The 17,973-nt window shown below is 36.7% G+C and overlaps 1 protein-coding gene across 1 annotated transcript in view; it reads left to right on the top strand.

Moving 5' to 3' along the window:
* Positions 1-15,445, top strand: part of luzp2 (leucine zipper protein 2) — a 113,736-nt gene extending 98,291 nt beyond the window's left edge. The window contains exons 8-12 of the mRNA XM_089116509.1: positions 2,216-2,290; positions 2,539-2,706; positions 8,485-8,589; positions 13,240-13,308; positions 15,214-15,445. Coding sequence (XP_088972635.1) covers positions 2,216-2,290; positions 2,539-2,706; positions 8,485-8,589; positions 13,240-13,308; positions 15,214-15,312 — 516 coding nt within the window. The 3' untranslated portion in view covers positions 15,313-15,445. The remainder of the gene's footprint in view (positions 1-2,215; positions 2,291-2,538; positions 2,707-8,484; positions 8,590-13,239; positions 13,309-15,213) is intronic.
* The last annotated feature ends 2,528 nt before the right edge of the window (positions 15,446-17,973 follow it).

The following is a 17,973-nucleotide window of genomic DNA, read 5'->3' on the forward strand; positions in this document are numbered from 1 at the left end:
ATAGTTTGGGACTGCTTTTTAATAGCCTTACCTTATACTGTTTATTCATCAGTGTTAGCTATATTATTACAATTTATGTGTGTGTGATGTAAAGTGGGATGGTATTATGTTTGTGTCAACAGTTTGTTTGAGAAATAAGTTTGCTTGATTAAAATTCCTAAGAAATTGGGTCGCAGCTTAAGGTTTCATGGCCAAACCAGTTGAGAACCACTGATATAGAGTCACCAGTGCATTTATAATGTGATATGAAATTAAATATTAAAGATTTAGCCAAAAAGGTTAGCCAGCTGCATTAATCTGTGTGTGTGTGTGTGTGTGCGTGCGCTTGTGCTTAACAACTGAGTCACAAAACTCTATCTTAGAGGTATTTTTCTTTAGACTGATGTGTTTTCCATTGATTTTTTTTTTCATACTCATAACCAAAGGCTTTAGTAGTTTCTAAAGGTTTAACCTCGTTCCTGAAAAACTATTCAAAATCGAATGGCTTCTTAGAACAAACAAAACGACTTCATCTTTTTTCATGATTTCAGGAACCTTGAAACTCGTGAAAGTGCAAAATCATAGCTTGTTCATTTTAGATGACTTACTCATATTTAAAGTGAACATTTAAGTCCATTCTGTAACGAATGAATACCTAAATGATCTCTTATATCCAAGCTTGTTAGTTTTCATTGCCCTGATAACGTGCGCTAATCATCCCAGATGGGCAATCTCTGTTACCTATTTAGATCTCAATGAGTCTCCTGTTGACTGCACACACAGCGTCACAGTCACACACTAATATTTATGAAACTAAACTAATGACGTACTGAAGGCAGGTCATTATGTAGTTCTGCCTGAATAAAGAGAATCATGCTCAATGATTTAAGGATAGATAGAGTTCACTGTAATAGAGTAGAGTTCAGTAGAGGCTAAGTAGAGTTCACTGAATCAAATATAGAATATAGAAAGTGTGCAAAATGAGCAAACTAATCTATGAACCACATTTTATTTGAGCAAGATTTATCTCTCAATCTGCTAGAAACATTCTTTTATATTTAGCTAAAAAATGGGTATTTTGCTTGGTTTGCTCATTTTGCATACTTTCTATGCACAAAGTCTCTAAACAGAATATAGGATTAAAATCTGGTGCTCTTGGGTCATTTTTGACCAAAAATGTTTTTTATGGTTTTGTTTTTTGTTTGTTTATTAGAATTTTTAACTTCATTGGAAAGGTACAAAACTTGTTTGTTAAAAGTTTTGGCACTGGCTACTGTTTGTGAACATGCACAAATATAAATGAGTGCATTGGAAATTGCTAGGAAAGAATTTCATCTCTACACTCTCAAAAAAAAAGGTACAAAAGCTATTACTGGGGCTTTCAAAATGTAAACTTTTGTCCATTTTAGGTGCTAATGTACATTTCAGGTGCTAATATGTACATTTTAAGTGCTGACATGCACATTTTAGTTCATAATATGTACATTTTAGGTACTCACATGTACATTTTAAGTGTTAATATGTACATTTTAGGTGCTAATATGTCCATTTCAGGAGCTGATATGTCCATTTCACATGCTAATATGTACATTTTAAGTGCTGATATGCGCATTTTAGGTCATTGTATGTACTGTACATTTTAGGTGCTAATTTGTACATTTTAGGTACTAACATGTACATTTTAAGTGTTAATATGTACATTTTAGGTGCTAATATGTCCATTTCAGGAGCTCATATGTCCATTTCAGGAGCTAATATGTCCATTTTAGATCATATTATGGACATTTTAGGTGGCAATATGGACATTTTAGGTGCTAATATGTCCATTTCATGAGCTATGTCCATTTGAGGTGGTAATATGTACATTTTAGGTGCTAATATGTACCACTAAGGTACCAATATGCAGCCTTTGGGTACAAAAGTATACCTTTGAAAAGTTACAGCTCCAGTGAAGCTTTTGTACCTTTTTTTCTGAGAGTGTGGAAATGTTTGATACTGCACTCAACAACCTCAAATTCAAAGCTTTTTTTTAGATTTATGTTTTCTCCAAAAAAAAAAAAATATATATATATATATATATATATATATATATATATTTCATATAAAAATTGAAAATAGTATTTTTGTGAATTTTTCATAAACAAACCTAAAATTCTATAACTTTTTACAAGTAGTTTGAGCTAAGACTTGCGAGTTTGGTGAGATGATAAGAGGATCAAATGCCTCTTCTGTGCAGGGACAGCAACTGATGGACTTGGAGAATAAACTGAAAGTAGCCAAAGATGAACTGGAGAAGGCAGCGCTGGATAAGGTGAGACATGAGCTGATCCGCTTCGTCATTCCAGTTCAGCTTTACTGTTTTTCTCTTCTGCTATCTTCTAAAATGTAAACATTGAGAACGAATTGTATTATCTCTTTAGGCCAGGGATTTTGCAATTTCAGCAGAGAGCGAGGAGCAAATGAACAGATAAATGGTTTGAGGACAAAAGGATAAGATGACAGCGTGATAAACATTTGCCTATTAATCTCATGTGTGTTGTCTCACTTAATCTGTCGCAGGAGTCACAGCTGAAAGCTCTGAAGGACACCGTACATATCTGCTTCTCGTCTGTCCTACACAGCCAGACGGGGAGTTTACACAGATTCCCAGCAACACCCTCCAACCTGTTGAGGTACTCGGCCCTGCTCAACAACTCAAGAGTCACCTTTCAGCAGCCGCACGCCAAGGTACGAACACACACCGTTCTCTGATGTGAGGAAAACGCAAGATTTTAAACGATGTATAGTAGTCATGTCATAGTCATGCAATCAAGGAGATGGTTATTCACTGAAAAAGACATACATCAGCACATTATATTCCTTTACCAATTGTGTTGTTATCTCATAAGCATAGTGTGATTTGTAAATTGACGATAAGAGAATTGGTACTCTGAGGCAACATTTTAGGATTAAAAGTCATAATCTACTGCCTTCAAAACTGTAAAGTAACAACTCTTTCAGTGCATACAGCACTACTGAGAACACACACATTAACAGTGCTTGATTTATTTAGCAGACAGTGTGGGAGAATCTGCGTCTGTTTTTTTTTCCCCCTAGATGACGCAAAAGCACTCAGCTTCGGTGAGAAGTGTTGCTCAGAATCTCAATGCTTATATGAACTGAACCCAGAGGACAGAGCAGTGCTTTTTGATTACGCTCCAATACTCTTGTCCATAAGCAAGAGGTCTCTCCACAGAACCGTATTAGAGAACATCAAAAGACCTCATAAAACAAGGCTTTTGCCTTCAGCTCTCTTTTTATGAAGGAAATGTTTAGGTACTGAACATGGTATACAAAATGCATTATTATTAAGACATGAAAGAAAAGAAAATATGCCGTATCTTCTCATACAGTGTCATATTTGTTTAATTTCCTTAGAATCTTTATCTGAAATGTCTCACTTTGAGCTTTTCAGCAAGTCTTTCGTCGGAAAACGGAAACATCTAAACCTTGAAAAGTCCAAATGTGTTCTCTTAAGATTAAATATATATCTGTCCAGACTGGTTTTCTCTCAAAATCACTTTCTTCCACTCAAATTAAGTGGATGAGCAGAAGACATTTAGTCATTCTTACAGTGTCCTGTTCAGCATTTCATTATAGTCCCTATTCATCAACTGTTGGGAACATAATGAGCCTTAATCCATTCCAAACAGCCGTGCAAAACCTATACTGTCAGCCAGCGCACGCTAGTCCCTCCTGCTGAAAGATTCATCAGCGGGAAGTTTTAACAAACAGCCCGTTTTAAATGATAGTCGCTTCATGTTTAACAGCCGTTGATAGATGTCTTGTGCTGTAGCTTTAGTCGCATGCAACATTTATGTGTTTGTGCTATTTGCCTGTTAGCATACTGAAGTACATTGTTAAGATCAAAAGATCATTATGCAAGTAGAAATGCAAATTAATTTTAGAAGTTAGATCCACAAACAGCATAAAGGCATAAGCTTCAAAAATGTTGTATTTGTATATTTATCAATATGTTTTAATTTGCCTATTTTAATATAGTATTTAAAAATATACAGTCATGGTCAAAATTGATGGCACCCCTGGTAAATATGATCAAAACTGTCTGTAAAAAATAAATCTGCATTGTTTATCCTTTTTATCTTTCATTCAAAAAATTGGCAAAATTCTAACCTTTCATTCAAGTAAAAGAATTGAAAGTGGGGGGGGGGAAATCACATTATAAAATAAATGTTTTTCTCCCAAACACGTTGGCCACAATTATTGGCACCCCTAGAATATTTTACGAGTAAAATATCTCTGAAGGATATTCCCATTAATATTGACCTTTTTTAGCACATCAAGGTGACTGGGAACATGAAATTGTCCAGTCATGGCTTCTTGTTTCACGGGTATATTTATTTCATCATATATATTTGATTCATTGCAAATACGCAGGTCACTATGCAATTATAAAAAGCAATAATGGCTAAAATGGCTTTAAATGCAAATTATATCATATAAATATAACTTTCATATAGGCAATTTATTGCATCAGAAATACATCACTTTTTTTCCCAGCTGATTGGTCCAGCATCCGGTATCTGTTTACAATCTATTGAGGACTTTACAATAAAGTTTAGCTGATGCATTAACTAACACTGAATAAATACTGTAACAAATGCATTGCTCATTATTACAGTTCTTCACATTATTAATAATACAACTATTAGTGCATGCAAGCTCTGATTCATTAATAGACACTTTTTATTGTATTGATGTGTTAGTACATCTTAAAATCAACATTAAAGGTGCAGTAAGCGATTTCTGTCAAACGTTATTAAGTGTATCGGACCGAGCAGCACAACACACTTGTAGCCAATCAGCAGTAGTGGGCGTGTTCACACATGATGGGGGAGGAGAGAGTGAGCCAATCAGCAGTGAGGGGTGTGTCCACTCATGATGGGGGAGGGGAGAGTGAGCCAATCAGCAGTGAGGGGCGTGTCCACTTATGATGGGGGAGGAGAAAGTGAGAAAGAGAGAAAGACTGTAGAAAGAGAGATGTCTGAGAGACATTACAAAAGAGAAAAGCTCATAAGAATATCTCTGGCAAAAGGATTATGCTGGTGACTGACAACAAACTCCTGCTTTGATATACTTGTGTATTGTATGCTAATCTCGTTCATCATTGTTTCGCTTTTTTGGGCAGGAAGCATTATTTTGCTTTGCTTCAGCTATGATAAAGGTACATCCAGTCCATGCAATGAAGGTTTGTTTTGGCTGATTTCAAATATCAACAGTTAATTGTCTATTGCACTTTTTAAAGAAGTGCTTTACAAGTCATTTTAATTATTAGATAATGCTAACTAGTTATCTAATGTTAAATGTTTTTTTATTTATTTTTTATTTAGCCTTTATTTAACCAGGAAAAAATCCCATTGAGATTACTAATCTCTTTTTCAAGGGAGTCCTGGCCAAGACAGCGGCACAGATCACAACAATTTAGTACATTACAGACAATGTAGTGTTAATGTAGTGTTATAAGTGTTACCATAATCTATTTTCCTGAACAAAATCTGCTCTGGATCAGGTTAGGCGTGCTGGGTTTGTTTTTTTGTTTTGTTTTTTACCACGGTGATGAAAATAGTTTAAAAAAAGATCTACATTCAAAGCCAGAGTTCGCTCAAACTAATCTGAAGCGTAATTGAGAAGCCACTTAGCCTGCCTCTCGAGACCTCAGATTGCTGCTGAATGCTGATGGTTGTTGCTGCTGCTGTATTTATGTGTATGTATGGCATACTAAATATGCTATCTGGAAAGATAAAGCGTCTGGCAAATCTGTTTGAAAACTATTTTAACAATTCCGGCCTGTGTCTGTTGTGGTGCAGTAATTACATCAAATTTAAAGACCGTATAGAAGTCATATTTCAAGTAAACACCAAATAAAAGCTAGTTTGTAAATGGTTTGATCCGTCTATCTCAAACCAACAGCAGCTGACAACAACAGAACTGAATGTGATGCTGGAAATCATGGAAATTGATCATGTTAAAGGTGCACTGTGTGATTTTTAGCGACATCTAGCGGTTCGGTTGCGAGTTTGCACTAAGGGATCAGCCCACTGCTCACTCCTCCCCTTCGAAGAAGCTACGGTGGCTAAAACGGGACAAACATACAGCCAGAGTAAGCCAAGAGTGTGTGACATTGTCACTTTTTCTGTACCACAGTCCATTATAAACCACATCATGGATAAAGTTAACAAAGACATAGTCAGGTGAGGATCTAGGGTCTTAGTTTATAATATAATAATAGTAATCAGCTGATTGTCTCACAAACATAACCAGCACATTTATCCCCACATAGCACAGCGAGGGAGACTAAGTTTCATGAAACAATCCAACTACATATTTTACACCACTGACAAGGAAAAAGTCACTACTCACGGTGTCAATGGCTAGCTTCGCAGAAACATAACGTTACAATATGTCGACCTTCATAGAAGGGGGTGCCCGCGGTAATGTAGATACAAATGTCTCATTCTAAGGTAATAAAAACAATATGGTTTATTAAGTAAGTTCTGAAAACATAGCTATGGACGTCATATTGCATTTCTGTTAATTTTGACACATTGCACCTTTAACTCTGTTGATTCACTATTTAAACAGTTAATTAACTGACAAACTAAACCAACCGGGAACCAAAATATTTTTACCCCTGCTTTCCCTGCAGGTATTTCTACCCAACATCCGCTAATTAGCTCATCTTAAACCAAGGAGGCCAAGCTGATTAATTAAAGCAGGTGTATTGAACAAGTAACTCAAACGCGAAAGCCTCATTTTAATAACTCTTTACAGCAGTCGCCCGACGGCATCTTGTCTTGATGCTGTTGGTCTTCTCGTGAGACTTGTTTCGAATTGAAATACAGCACAACATTTCTCATGTAAAAACAAGAATTCTGACGGCTTGATACAAGATTCATGGATATGTCCTGAAGTGAAATGTGCTAACTCAACTCTTTGATTTTAACCAGTCTACTGTGTACCTGTGTAAAAGATAGTACTTTCATTGTATTAGCACATTTTCCTTTCAAATGTGGAATGAGAACTTCAGTCGATAGCAGATGACCATGTTCAAAACTGACTTGCCAAAAAAAAAAACAAAAAAAAAACTGTGCCTCTATGGGTATCACGCTGATTTGCAATGGGGAAGCAATAAGTGTGTCATATTCCATTTCATTCACTCTGAGGTGCGGAAAGTCCCTAAGCTGATTATTGCTATATCATTACTTCTCCAGAGAGACGCTTCAGAGACTGGATGAAGTTTGTTACTGTAGTAACATTTATCTCATCTGTCGTTGCAGTAAATGAGTGATAGGATGTGTGAAATCTTTCCTAGAAGATCTGTCCAGTCAGAGTTTTTATTTTTATTTTTTTTACACTAACTACACACATTGATTTATCTAGTTTGATTTATCTTTTATTACAGACAAAACATACACTATCAATCCCCCAAAATAAAACAAAACTAATAAAAATTTAAGAAGTCAACAGAAGTTCCTTCTGCTCAGCAAGGCTGCATTTATTTGATGAAAAATGCAGTGAAATGCTAATATTGTGAACCATTTTTATATTTGAATACATTTCGAAATTAAATTTATTCCTGTGACGTAAAGCACAATTTTCCGCATCATTACTGTGTCACAGGCACTGTAAAAAAAAACTATTTTCAAGATTTGCTATCACAACATATTTTGTTTTGTCAAATCAACTTTATAATAATTTATTTAGTTGAGATAACTTATTATTTTAAATTAATCTCCTTCATTGTTTAACTCACTTTTTCCAGTTCAATCAACTTAATATTGTAAGGCAACCCAGCTTACTTACTTTTTTAAATTAAACCAACAATATTTTTTTTACAGTGTAGTAATCACAACATTTTTTCTTTTGTCAAATCAACTTAATTTATTTAGTTCAGATAACATATAATTTTGATTTTTCTGATGATGAAATCATTCTCCTTCATTGTATTAACTCACTTTTTCCAGTTCAATGAACTTAAAATTTTAAGGCAACCAGGTTACTTTAAGTTAAACCATCAATATTTTTTTTTTACAGTGCGGATCCTACAGAAATCATTCTAATACGCTGATTTGATGCTCAAGAAAAATTCTGGTTTCAACAGAACCAGCAAAATTCACATTCATATTTGTGTTGTGTTAGTCTATATTAGTCATATTTTCATTCACATTTGTGTTGTTAGGCTAACAGATGCCATTTACATGAAGTCTCTTTAGATAAAAGCATTTGCTGACTGGAAACATTTGAGTAGTAGATCACAATAGAGAGACAGAGAGTTGATAACTGACTTCAGATTAACCTAAGAGGAAAATTGTCTGTGCTTTATAATAATCCGTCTGGAGAATTTAACCCCAGCACTCGCGTGTTTTTCCTCTTTTTCTTTCTCTCTCTATTCCTTTGTGTCTTTCATAACATAACATTCTGTTTCTTTATGCTCTCTTCCTTAAGGACATCCCGAAAGTTCCCCGGATCACAACAACAAGTAAATTGCCTTTGAGCAGTGCGGTAATGAGGAGAGAGAGCACAGGACCGAAAGACTGCCAGATGGTGAAGGTAAATCTTTAGTGCCCCTTATACTCTAATGGCCACTTCCTTACCCTTTGGACTAAATGGGACGACTTATGTTCATTGCATCTTTGTGTATCCCTTAGCCATTTAAGATCATTTACAACTTTGTATTCAATTCCGTTCGAGAATTAGCTTTGAGGCCTCCCTCAGCAGTTTTTGTCCTGATCAATGGTATATTGAGCCGCTGCTGTTGGATCCATGACAAAATATCGCTGCTCCATTCAGTGCGTAATTTCTGTCCCTTTACGGCAGCAAAATGGAACCAATAATAATGGTTGTTTTAAAAAAGTAAAAAGCTACTATTTTGTGTTGATCTGGGTCGAGAACACAACAGTAACCGTTCTGTCTCCCTCTTCACCGTAAAAACGTAAATAGCGCATCATTCTGTATCCAATCATTTGGCCGGATCCTGTGATTTCCTCAGATTTAATAACCACTAGTGGTTGAGGAGAGATTTTCTGATAGTAAAGTGCTTTGAGTGTAGGCTTAGTATACACACACCGTGTGAAACACTTGCTCTGTACCATTATGAATGTCTGTGTGTGCGGCAATGTGAGACAATGGCAAGCACACATGCAGCTATACGGACAACATGACATCATGACTTTTGCGTGAACATACACGCCACTTTCGAGTCAAGTGGCGTGTTATTTATATGCATTTTGAGCTATCCGTGTGTATGCGTGTATGTCTATGCCATTAATGTCCGAGTGATTCCGCGTGTCTGTACACGCCGTCAAATGTCCAAGCGAAACGAAGCAAAATGTGGATCTACATCTGGGGAGCATTTTTTTTTTCTAGGATGGTAGGGGAAGACTCATAAATGCCATTAGGTTTAGGGACGGGATTGAGGTAAATCATATATTTATATATACAGTAATAACGTTAAGTCAACGGCATTCATAAACACGCTAAAAAGCGATTATGCGTGTTGATAGCACGCCAAAAATGGAAATTCGAATTGGCGTGTCATACACGCGCTACTTCATGAGATCAGTCTGGTACGGAAGACTGTATTCTCGGACTCTCGAAATGTTTCGACTTCAATCTCGAAAGGTTTCGACTTTAATCTAGAAATGTTAGATTTTATTTATTTTATTTTACGTTGCGGTTCAGGGCTTCCGTACGTGCACTTGGGAAGTTGAACATGGGAGTTCAACTTCCCAAGTGCATTTCTTTACACACACACTCAATTTGGGGGCTCGTCCGGGATTTGTCACACTTCCATAGAAGTGTGTGGACTTATGAATGCACACACTTCTATGGAAGACTTTATTATCGTAATGTTTTGACTTTATTCTCGAAACGATTCGACTTTAATCTCTAAATGCTAGATTCTTTTTTTTTTAACTTTATTTCACATTTTTGTGTACTATCGTGCTTGCTTTTGGCTCACCTGTTATCCAGCAGACACGAGGAGTGACTGTGTGAGCCTCAGGCGAATATTCTTCGGCAGAATTATTCGTTATTCTTTTTGAAGCCATTATCCTAGCTTGATCTCTGGTCGTCATCAGTTGACACATGATGGTGGTTCCTGTATTCTGGAAGGTTTGAGACGGTGCTACACAGATATCAGCATGGCAGAGAGCAGAACTGTAAGCGAGATACATCTCAATGACTGCTGACATGAGCTTATCAACTATAATGACAGCATTGTGTGTGTGTGTGATTGCGAGTAAGTGACTGTGTGTGTGTGTGAGAGAGAGGGGAAGATAGCCACGTGAAGAAGAGATGGGAAACAAAGAGAGGGAGAGAGACGGGATCCCAGGGAGAAGGTGTCATATTCGGTTGATGACATGCCATGAAGATTGTCTAATGAAAATGTTCCCGAAGCAGATCTCACTCTGCTGATGGTCCTGATGACAGCAGTGTGACGGAACTGAGATAAAACACATTACTCTGACTTCTCCGAGTAAGAGAGCCATCTTATCATGCATGAATGCTGCTCAATTTTCTTTCTTACTAAAGACCAAGTCATTTATCATAGAGTAGTGTGTGTTTGAAGACCAGTTTTTTATTATTATCATTATAAATAATGTTTTAGTGTGTGGTTCGGTTTTCTTTTGCCTCATGATCAGGTTCTCTGACTTGATTTGAAATGATCAAAGAGCATCTTGAGCTTCGATGGAAAAACAACAGCTGACTGTCTGTACAAAGAGTCACATGACCAGTTATTTATCTGTGTTTGTCATCATGTTGTGGTTTTTATTTAGTACTGTGTATAGCACATTGGTCAACGGAAGTTGTTTAATTGTGTTTTATAAATAAAGTGTTTGATTGATTGATGACCAATGTCACGTTTAACTTTATTTATAAACCTATAAATAATGCAGAATTTATAGATTTTTAAAAAAAAAATGCAAATCCCAATTTTAATACGTAATGTGACTCGAGCAGATCATCATAAAAGAATCATTTCGGAAGCATCATGTGACACTAAAACTGATAATTCAGCTTTGCCATTACATAAATTGCATTTTAAAATATATTCAAATTGTTTATTTTAAATTAGAAAAAAATATTTCACAATATTACTGTTTGTAATGTTTAGCAGCCTTGATGAGCATAAGAGACATTAGGCAGAATGCAAATGTGATGTCATGAAGGTGCTAATTAGCATATGACGTTATAGAGTGCCGAAGTTATGACGTCACTTTGTAGGCTAAACGCGGAAGTGAGTTAGCATTTTAGCTCTCCCGGTTCCCTCGCTCTTAAAGGGTTAGTTCACCCAAAAATGAAAATTAAGTCATTAATTACTCTCCCCAATGCTGTACCAACCCCGTAAGACCTTCGTTCATCTTCGGAACACAAATAAAGATATTTTTGATTGAATCTGAGAGCTGGATCAGTCCTACATAGACTGCCTAAGGGACTGGCTCTTGACGCCCCATAAAGTCATTAAAGAAAAGGTTTAAATATTCCATGTGCCTACAGCGGCTCAATTATAAGTTTATCAAGCGACGAGACTACTTTTTGTGCGAAAAAAACATAAATAACGACTTTTCCACTATTGCATTACTTCCTTATGGGCGCATGCGCGAGAACTGAGACGAGGACGTTCTCATTCGTCTACTTCTTGTTACCGGCTGCTCACCGCTTAGGAGTTTTACCGCCACCTACCGTATAAAATGATGATCCATATATAAGGCGCTCCGGATTATAAGGAACACTGTCGTTTTTTGAGAAGATTAAAGGCTTTTAAGTGCACCTTGTAGTGCGGAAAATACGCAAATTGAAAAGTGTATGTACAGCGCGCATCTTCCTCTGCTTGTAAACAGAAAGTTTTACGCTTCCAGCTATATCAGCACATCATTTTATACGGTAGGGGGCGGTAAAACTCCTAAGCGGTGAGCAGCCGGTAACAAGAAGTAGACGAATGAGAACGTCCTCATCTCAGTTCTCGCGCATGCGTCCATAAGGAAGTAATGGAATAGTGCAATAAAGTCGTTATTTATGTTTTTTTCGCACAAAAAGTAGTCTCGTCGCTTGATAAACTTATAATTGAGCCGCTGTAGGCACATGGAATATTTAAACCTTTTCTTTAATGACTTTATGGGCCGTCAAGAGCCAGTCCCTTAGGCAGTCTATGTAGGACTGATCCAGCTCTCAGATTCAATCAAAAATATCTTTATTTGTGTTCCGAAGATGAACGAAGGTCTTACGGGGTTGGTACAGCATGGGGGTGAGTAATTAATGACTTAATTTTCATTTTTGGGTGAACTAACCCTTTAACTCTGTTTTTTCTGAATGGGTTTTTGCTAAATCGCCTGAAATAAGGTGTGTGGTGAACAAAGCCTCTAAATATGACATAAAACACACAGTTATAACCTGCTTGTGTTTTTTTTTTTTTTTATTGTGTCTACTTGTGGTTTTTAAACTTTACATAGGGTTCAAAATGTATAAATTTTGGATTAACTTATTCTTATTTTTCTTATTTTTTGCGATTTTCCAAAAGTCTATGGGGAAAATGCATAGCTTTCCGATCGAGGGAACCCATGCGCCGCTAACTTCCGAGTTGTCCTACAAATTGACGTCATAACTTCGGCACTCCATAGCGACTGAAAATAGTGGGCATCGGTGGTCCAGATGCTGATATTTGCTACTCGTTTCAACCTCAATCATTCTGAGGAAACGGCACTTGAAGCAGACCTACTGTAGACAGTAAGGGAAAATTAACAAGAGTTTTAGATGGTTAATCTTTATGGCCGATATTTGGCTGACACCATTCTACAGCACTTCCATTAACTTAACCTCCCTGTTGTGAGGGTTGAAAAAAGTTAAACACCGTCTCTTGTGGTCTTGTACTCTTCTATTTAATGTGTTGATCCATAAACATTCTAACTTGTTTCAGAGCTCCTATAGACACACATATAAAACATTTCCTGGAAAAACGCCATTCCTTGAGCAACATGATTAATCTTTCTTTCTATGCAACATTGTATAATCTCATAGCTCAGGGCTTTTGTGGAAAGTGTAAACCGCAAAACAATTACTGTGGCCACAGACTTTTTATTTAAATTTTTTTTTTTTCGACCAAGCTGTCATCCTCTCCGCTCTGTGCTCAGTTGTTAGAGGTTTGTTTGCATTTTAAATAAGCGTGTTCTTTTCTGTCTCTCTCTCTCTTTGTACCTTCAGGTGGGAGCAGAATGTTCCAATCAGACCGAGAGTTCATCCGAGATGAAAAAGACATTTGGACACAGTCGAGTGAGTCCTTTTGAAAGTATTAAAGGGAGAAAAATAAAAGTTCTGTCATGGGTTACTCACCCTCAGTTACTCACTTTCCTTCATCTGTGGAACATGAAGATGAATTTGAAGAGTTTTTGTCCATATGTAAAACATCATTCAAAATATCTTCTTTTGTGTTCTGCAGAAAACCTTTAAAATTGCATTTTAAAATATATTAGGATTGAAAATGTGCAGAAACTGAAATATTTCTTATTCACTTTACTGTACATCATCATGCGTCTTTGTTTAAAATTAAACTAAACTTATTGTACTATTTTTGGATTTCAATAATTTTTTTTTTCGTTCCAAATTTTCAATTCAGTCTCAGACTTTTTGACTCTAATGCAAATTTTCCAAAATTCGCATAATACATTCAAATGTATCTCTGAGCCTCATTGTTCCCCATGTTATATACAGTAGGTACTCAAATGGAATGCCTGTTACTGCCGCGGAAAATCCACTACGGCAAAAATAGAGAGCCTAAGTCCCTCCCCTCCGCTTCTGGCTCATGGGACCTTATTTCGGAAAAAAAATATGTATGGTAGTCAATGGCGAGAGACGACTTACCTTTGATTCCGTGTGAACTGTGCCCTGAATTGCACATATGATGTTTGTCAATTTAAAAGATCATTCTGAAAGTCAAAAACGTTGCAGTTTGTCATAAAACAGAAGAGTAACATTTAGTTTTATGTGAAAATCGTTCAATGAACTACATCTGCCGGGAAGCGAAACAATGAGCGAGATCCGTTGCTCATATGTGTGCAGTCTGGTACAAAACACTCAGGCATGACGGTGAAACGTTACGATTATAATGGAAGACTGAAACAATGACAGATGTTAGCTTCAGTAAAGTTAGCTTCATTCACTGCGAGAAAATGTACGACTTTGGGGTTTGTAGTCTTTGTAATTACGTATTTTCACAGTTTTACACCTCAACAGTTTTACAGTTTTTTTTTTTTTGTTTTTGTTTTTTTTTTACGAAAGTTTCGGAGGCAGTGTGCTAGCATGATTGACATAACGTGAGGTCGTATTTATATTTTAACGAACGGAAATTTTGGATTTAATGTGCGATGGTCTTAAGGATGAAATACTACAACTATGGTAATATCCAAATAAGCCTACTACAAACATAAAAAAATCAAAACAAGAGCTGTTGACATTTGCTGTACAATAATGAAACAAACAAAGAGTTGAAACTGTATGGTAAAGTAATCATTTTTTTAATTAATTAAAGAAAGACAATTTGGTTAATTTATGCAATTTATAGTATACGTAGTATACATGTATGTGTACGAACAGTGCTAACTATTAAATATCTTTGTTTGTAGGCTATCTGTTTATTAAAAAACACAGCACAAGGTCTTGTAAAAAAAAACAAGAATGAGACAATTTTCATAAAATAGCCTATATGCTAGAACAGATTCGGGTAAATTTAACGAAAGCAAAACGTAATTATGTAAAAGTAAATTTTAAACATAATTTAAGAAACTTTTAGAGAAGAATATTTTATGACTCAAAAGTTCAAATAGGCATATCTCGCAGTCAGCGAAAATAAATTAGGTGTAATGACGCTAAACTATTGAGGAAAGAGTAAAAGGCAGAAAATACACACCCGCAATTTACTTATTCAGGTTGAGTACCAACTATAAGTGAGCTGTCAAGACGCGGTAAGCGTAGATGTACACGCACTTGCACAGATAACTATTTGCTCCAGTGCTAAGGAGAAGTGTTAGCCCTGGGCACTCCAGCAAGCGGTGACAGTTTTTGTCAAATTATAGGTCAGTCTGACGCGGAGAGCAAGGTGTAAACGTCTAATCACCGGCTCTGTTTGTGCCAGACGTCACTACCATATGCATGTATTCACTTGTCATCTCTGTTCTCTAGACCCCAGAGCAGATCGGACAAGGTCAAGAAAGGACAGCAGAGGAAATCGGGAAAACAGACGGAGACCTAAAAAAGACACAAATGGACAAACACAACTGAAAGGACAGTGGAAGACTTGGCAGATTTTCTGCATGGTAAAAATGATGTCATATCGGTTTAAGCCCCTCTTCATCACTGAGCTTATAAGCACACACACACTGTAGGCAAACACAAACAACGACAGACACAAACACAAAATGCTCCGTCTAACACTGCTAATGTAGAAAATCAAATTCCCAACATTCGATTTTGAACTTTCTTAATTAAAGAAAAAAAGTAAAGAAAAAAAAACAACAACCACATAGTATGGCATGCATTATAGAGTTTTAGATATTGATTTTACAAGGTTACGATGGTACTGGTGGTTTTTAATAACTGTTATTCTTTTTTTTTCTTCTTTTTTTTTCACTATCTATTTTGATTTTTTTTTTTCCTCTCTCTTCTAAATTTAGGACACAATGTTCTTTGATTTGTGTTGTTTGTAATTAAAGACTATTTCTGGCACCGCAGACCAGAACTTCAGTGTTAAAGGTCACGCTGGGGGTCATTTGAGTTCTGTAAATTTACACATGGTCAAATTCCAACTTTAGTCAAAGCAGCTTCTGAAAATATTGAACTATTGAATACTGTATGTCCTGAATGCAAAATAGGGCTGCACGATTTGTGGAGAAAAAAAACTGAATTGTGAACATTTTTTTTTCTGATAAATTGTGATTTTAAAATGTGATTTTTATTTTACAGTACTACTGTAAAATTACAACAATATTATTTTAGTCTTAAATTTTTCATTTTTCAAACGTTAAACCATCATGCTTTTATTTTGTCAAAAAGAAACCACAGAGAGCCCTTAAAGCATTTTTTTTTTTTTGACAACAGCCGGTTTATAAGCACTTCTCAGTTAGTTTCCCAAAACATCTCAAGTTTGGTGCGTTGCATTTTTTTTAAATGCGACCCAAACTGAGATGAGTTTGTGTGTTAATCGAGCTGAAAACACCAGATCATAAGCTGCTCGCGTGTAAAAGAACACAGTGCTGCGCTTCAAACATGCACTTATTTAATTCAATCGCAGCCTTTGCTATTAAGCCATATCGCATTATGGTTTTTTATTCCGATTAATTGTGCAGCCCTAACAGAAACCGAATCAATCCCAATTCAGCTGAAATGACGAAAAGAACTGTTTAACGTGAAGGTACGGTTTGTCTCGTGTTGTAGCAAAGATTAATTTACTCCTCCTGCTCCATATTATGAGGCTCAAGTTGGCTGGCCAACTATCACTGTTGAATATTTCGGAGCTTTTGGTGCCAGAATTAAAGAGAAAAACTCGACTCACAGTGAGTCGTCTCCCTAAGAATGATGTGCCATGCACCGACCGAGTACTTAATCTACTGCTACATCTCTCTGTTTCTCTACCTTCTTGTGTCCTTTACAATAAACCGTGATTTTCGCTAAATGTGTGAAGAATAAATGGTTATTTGTGGAGTAAAACAACCGTGCATTTCCTGCGTCCTGACTCTGATGTTTAATTAACACCTCTGGTGGTTCAAGGAAGGCCCTGATATACTGTTAAAGTGCAAGGTCAATAAACTAGATCCCTCGGGATCAAGGGGAAGTCCTCATTGGTGTGTCCTGTACGTGAGAATAATTCAAAGCTTTGGTTCTTAGCTTTTTCAAAGACCTTTGGACCTTTGATCTTCGTCCTTCCTCTCGCTGCCCACCACTTTTCCCTGCTTCTATAAGTTTCTATTCTTTTTTTGTGTCAACACTTGACTGAAAGATGTAAAGAGACTAGAAGTTGAGGTGAGCTGAGTCTTGATAGCAGCCTCTTCGTTTTTGGCCTTTATGACAATTAATCAAGGCTTTTGTCCACCTTATGTTGTAGGTTGTTGTTGTTTGTCATATTTACACTCACCCAAAGGATTATTAGGAACACCACTTCAATTTCTCCTTAATGCAATTATCTAATCAACCAATCACATGGCAGTTGCTTCAATGCAACGTAAACAGAATGAGAACATGGATCCATCATGCCTTGTTACCACTGTGCAGGCTGGTGGTGGTGGTGTAATGGTGTTGGGGATGTTTTCTTGGCACACTTTAGGCCCCTTTGTGCCAATTAGGCATTGTTTAAATGCCACGGCCTACTTGAGCATTGTTTCTGACCATGTCCACCCCTTTATGGCCACCATGTCCCCATCCAGCAGGATAATGCACCATGTCACAAAGCTCGAATCATTTCAAATTGGTTTCTTGAACATGGAAACAGTTGACTGTACTAAAATGGCCCCCACAGTCACCAGATCTCAACCCAATAGAGCATCTTTGGGATGTGGTGGAACGGGAGCTTCGGGTCCCACAAATCTCCATCAACTGCAAGATGCTATCCTATCAATATGGGCCAACGTTTCTAAAGAATGCTTTCAGCACCTTGATGATTCAATGCCACGTAGAGTTAAAGGGTTAGTTCACCCAAAAATGAAAATTAAGTCATTATTTACTCACCCCCATGCTGTTCCAACCCCGTAAGACCTTCGTTCATCTTCGGAACACAAATAAAGATATTTTTGATTGAATCTGAGAGCTGGATCAGTCCTACATAGACTGCCTAAGGGACTGGCTCTTGACGGCCCATAAAGTCATTAAAGAAAAGGTTTAAATATTCCATGTGCCTACAGCGGCTCAATTATAAGTTTATCAAGCGACGAGAATACTTTTTGTGCGAAA

This window comes from Pimephales promelas, chromosome 10 (genome assembly GCF_988280905.1).
Source record: "Pimephales promelas chromosome 10, fPimPro1.hap1.1, whole genome shotgun sequence".
NCBI lineage: Eukaryota > Metazoa > Chordata > Actinopteri > Cypriniformes > Leuciscidae > Pimephales > Pimephales promelas.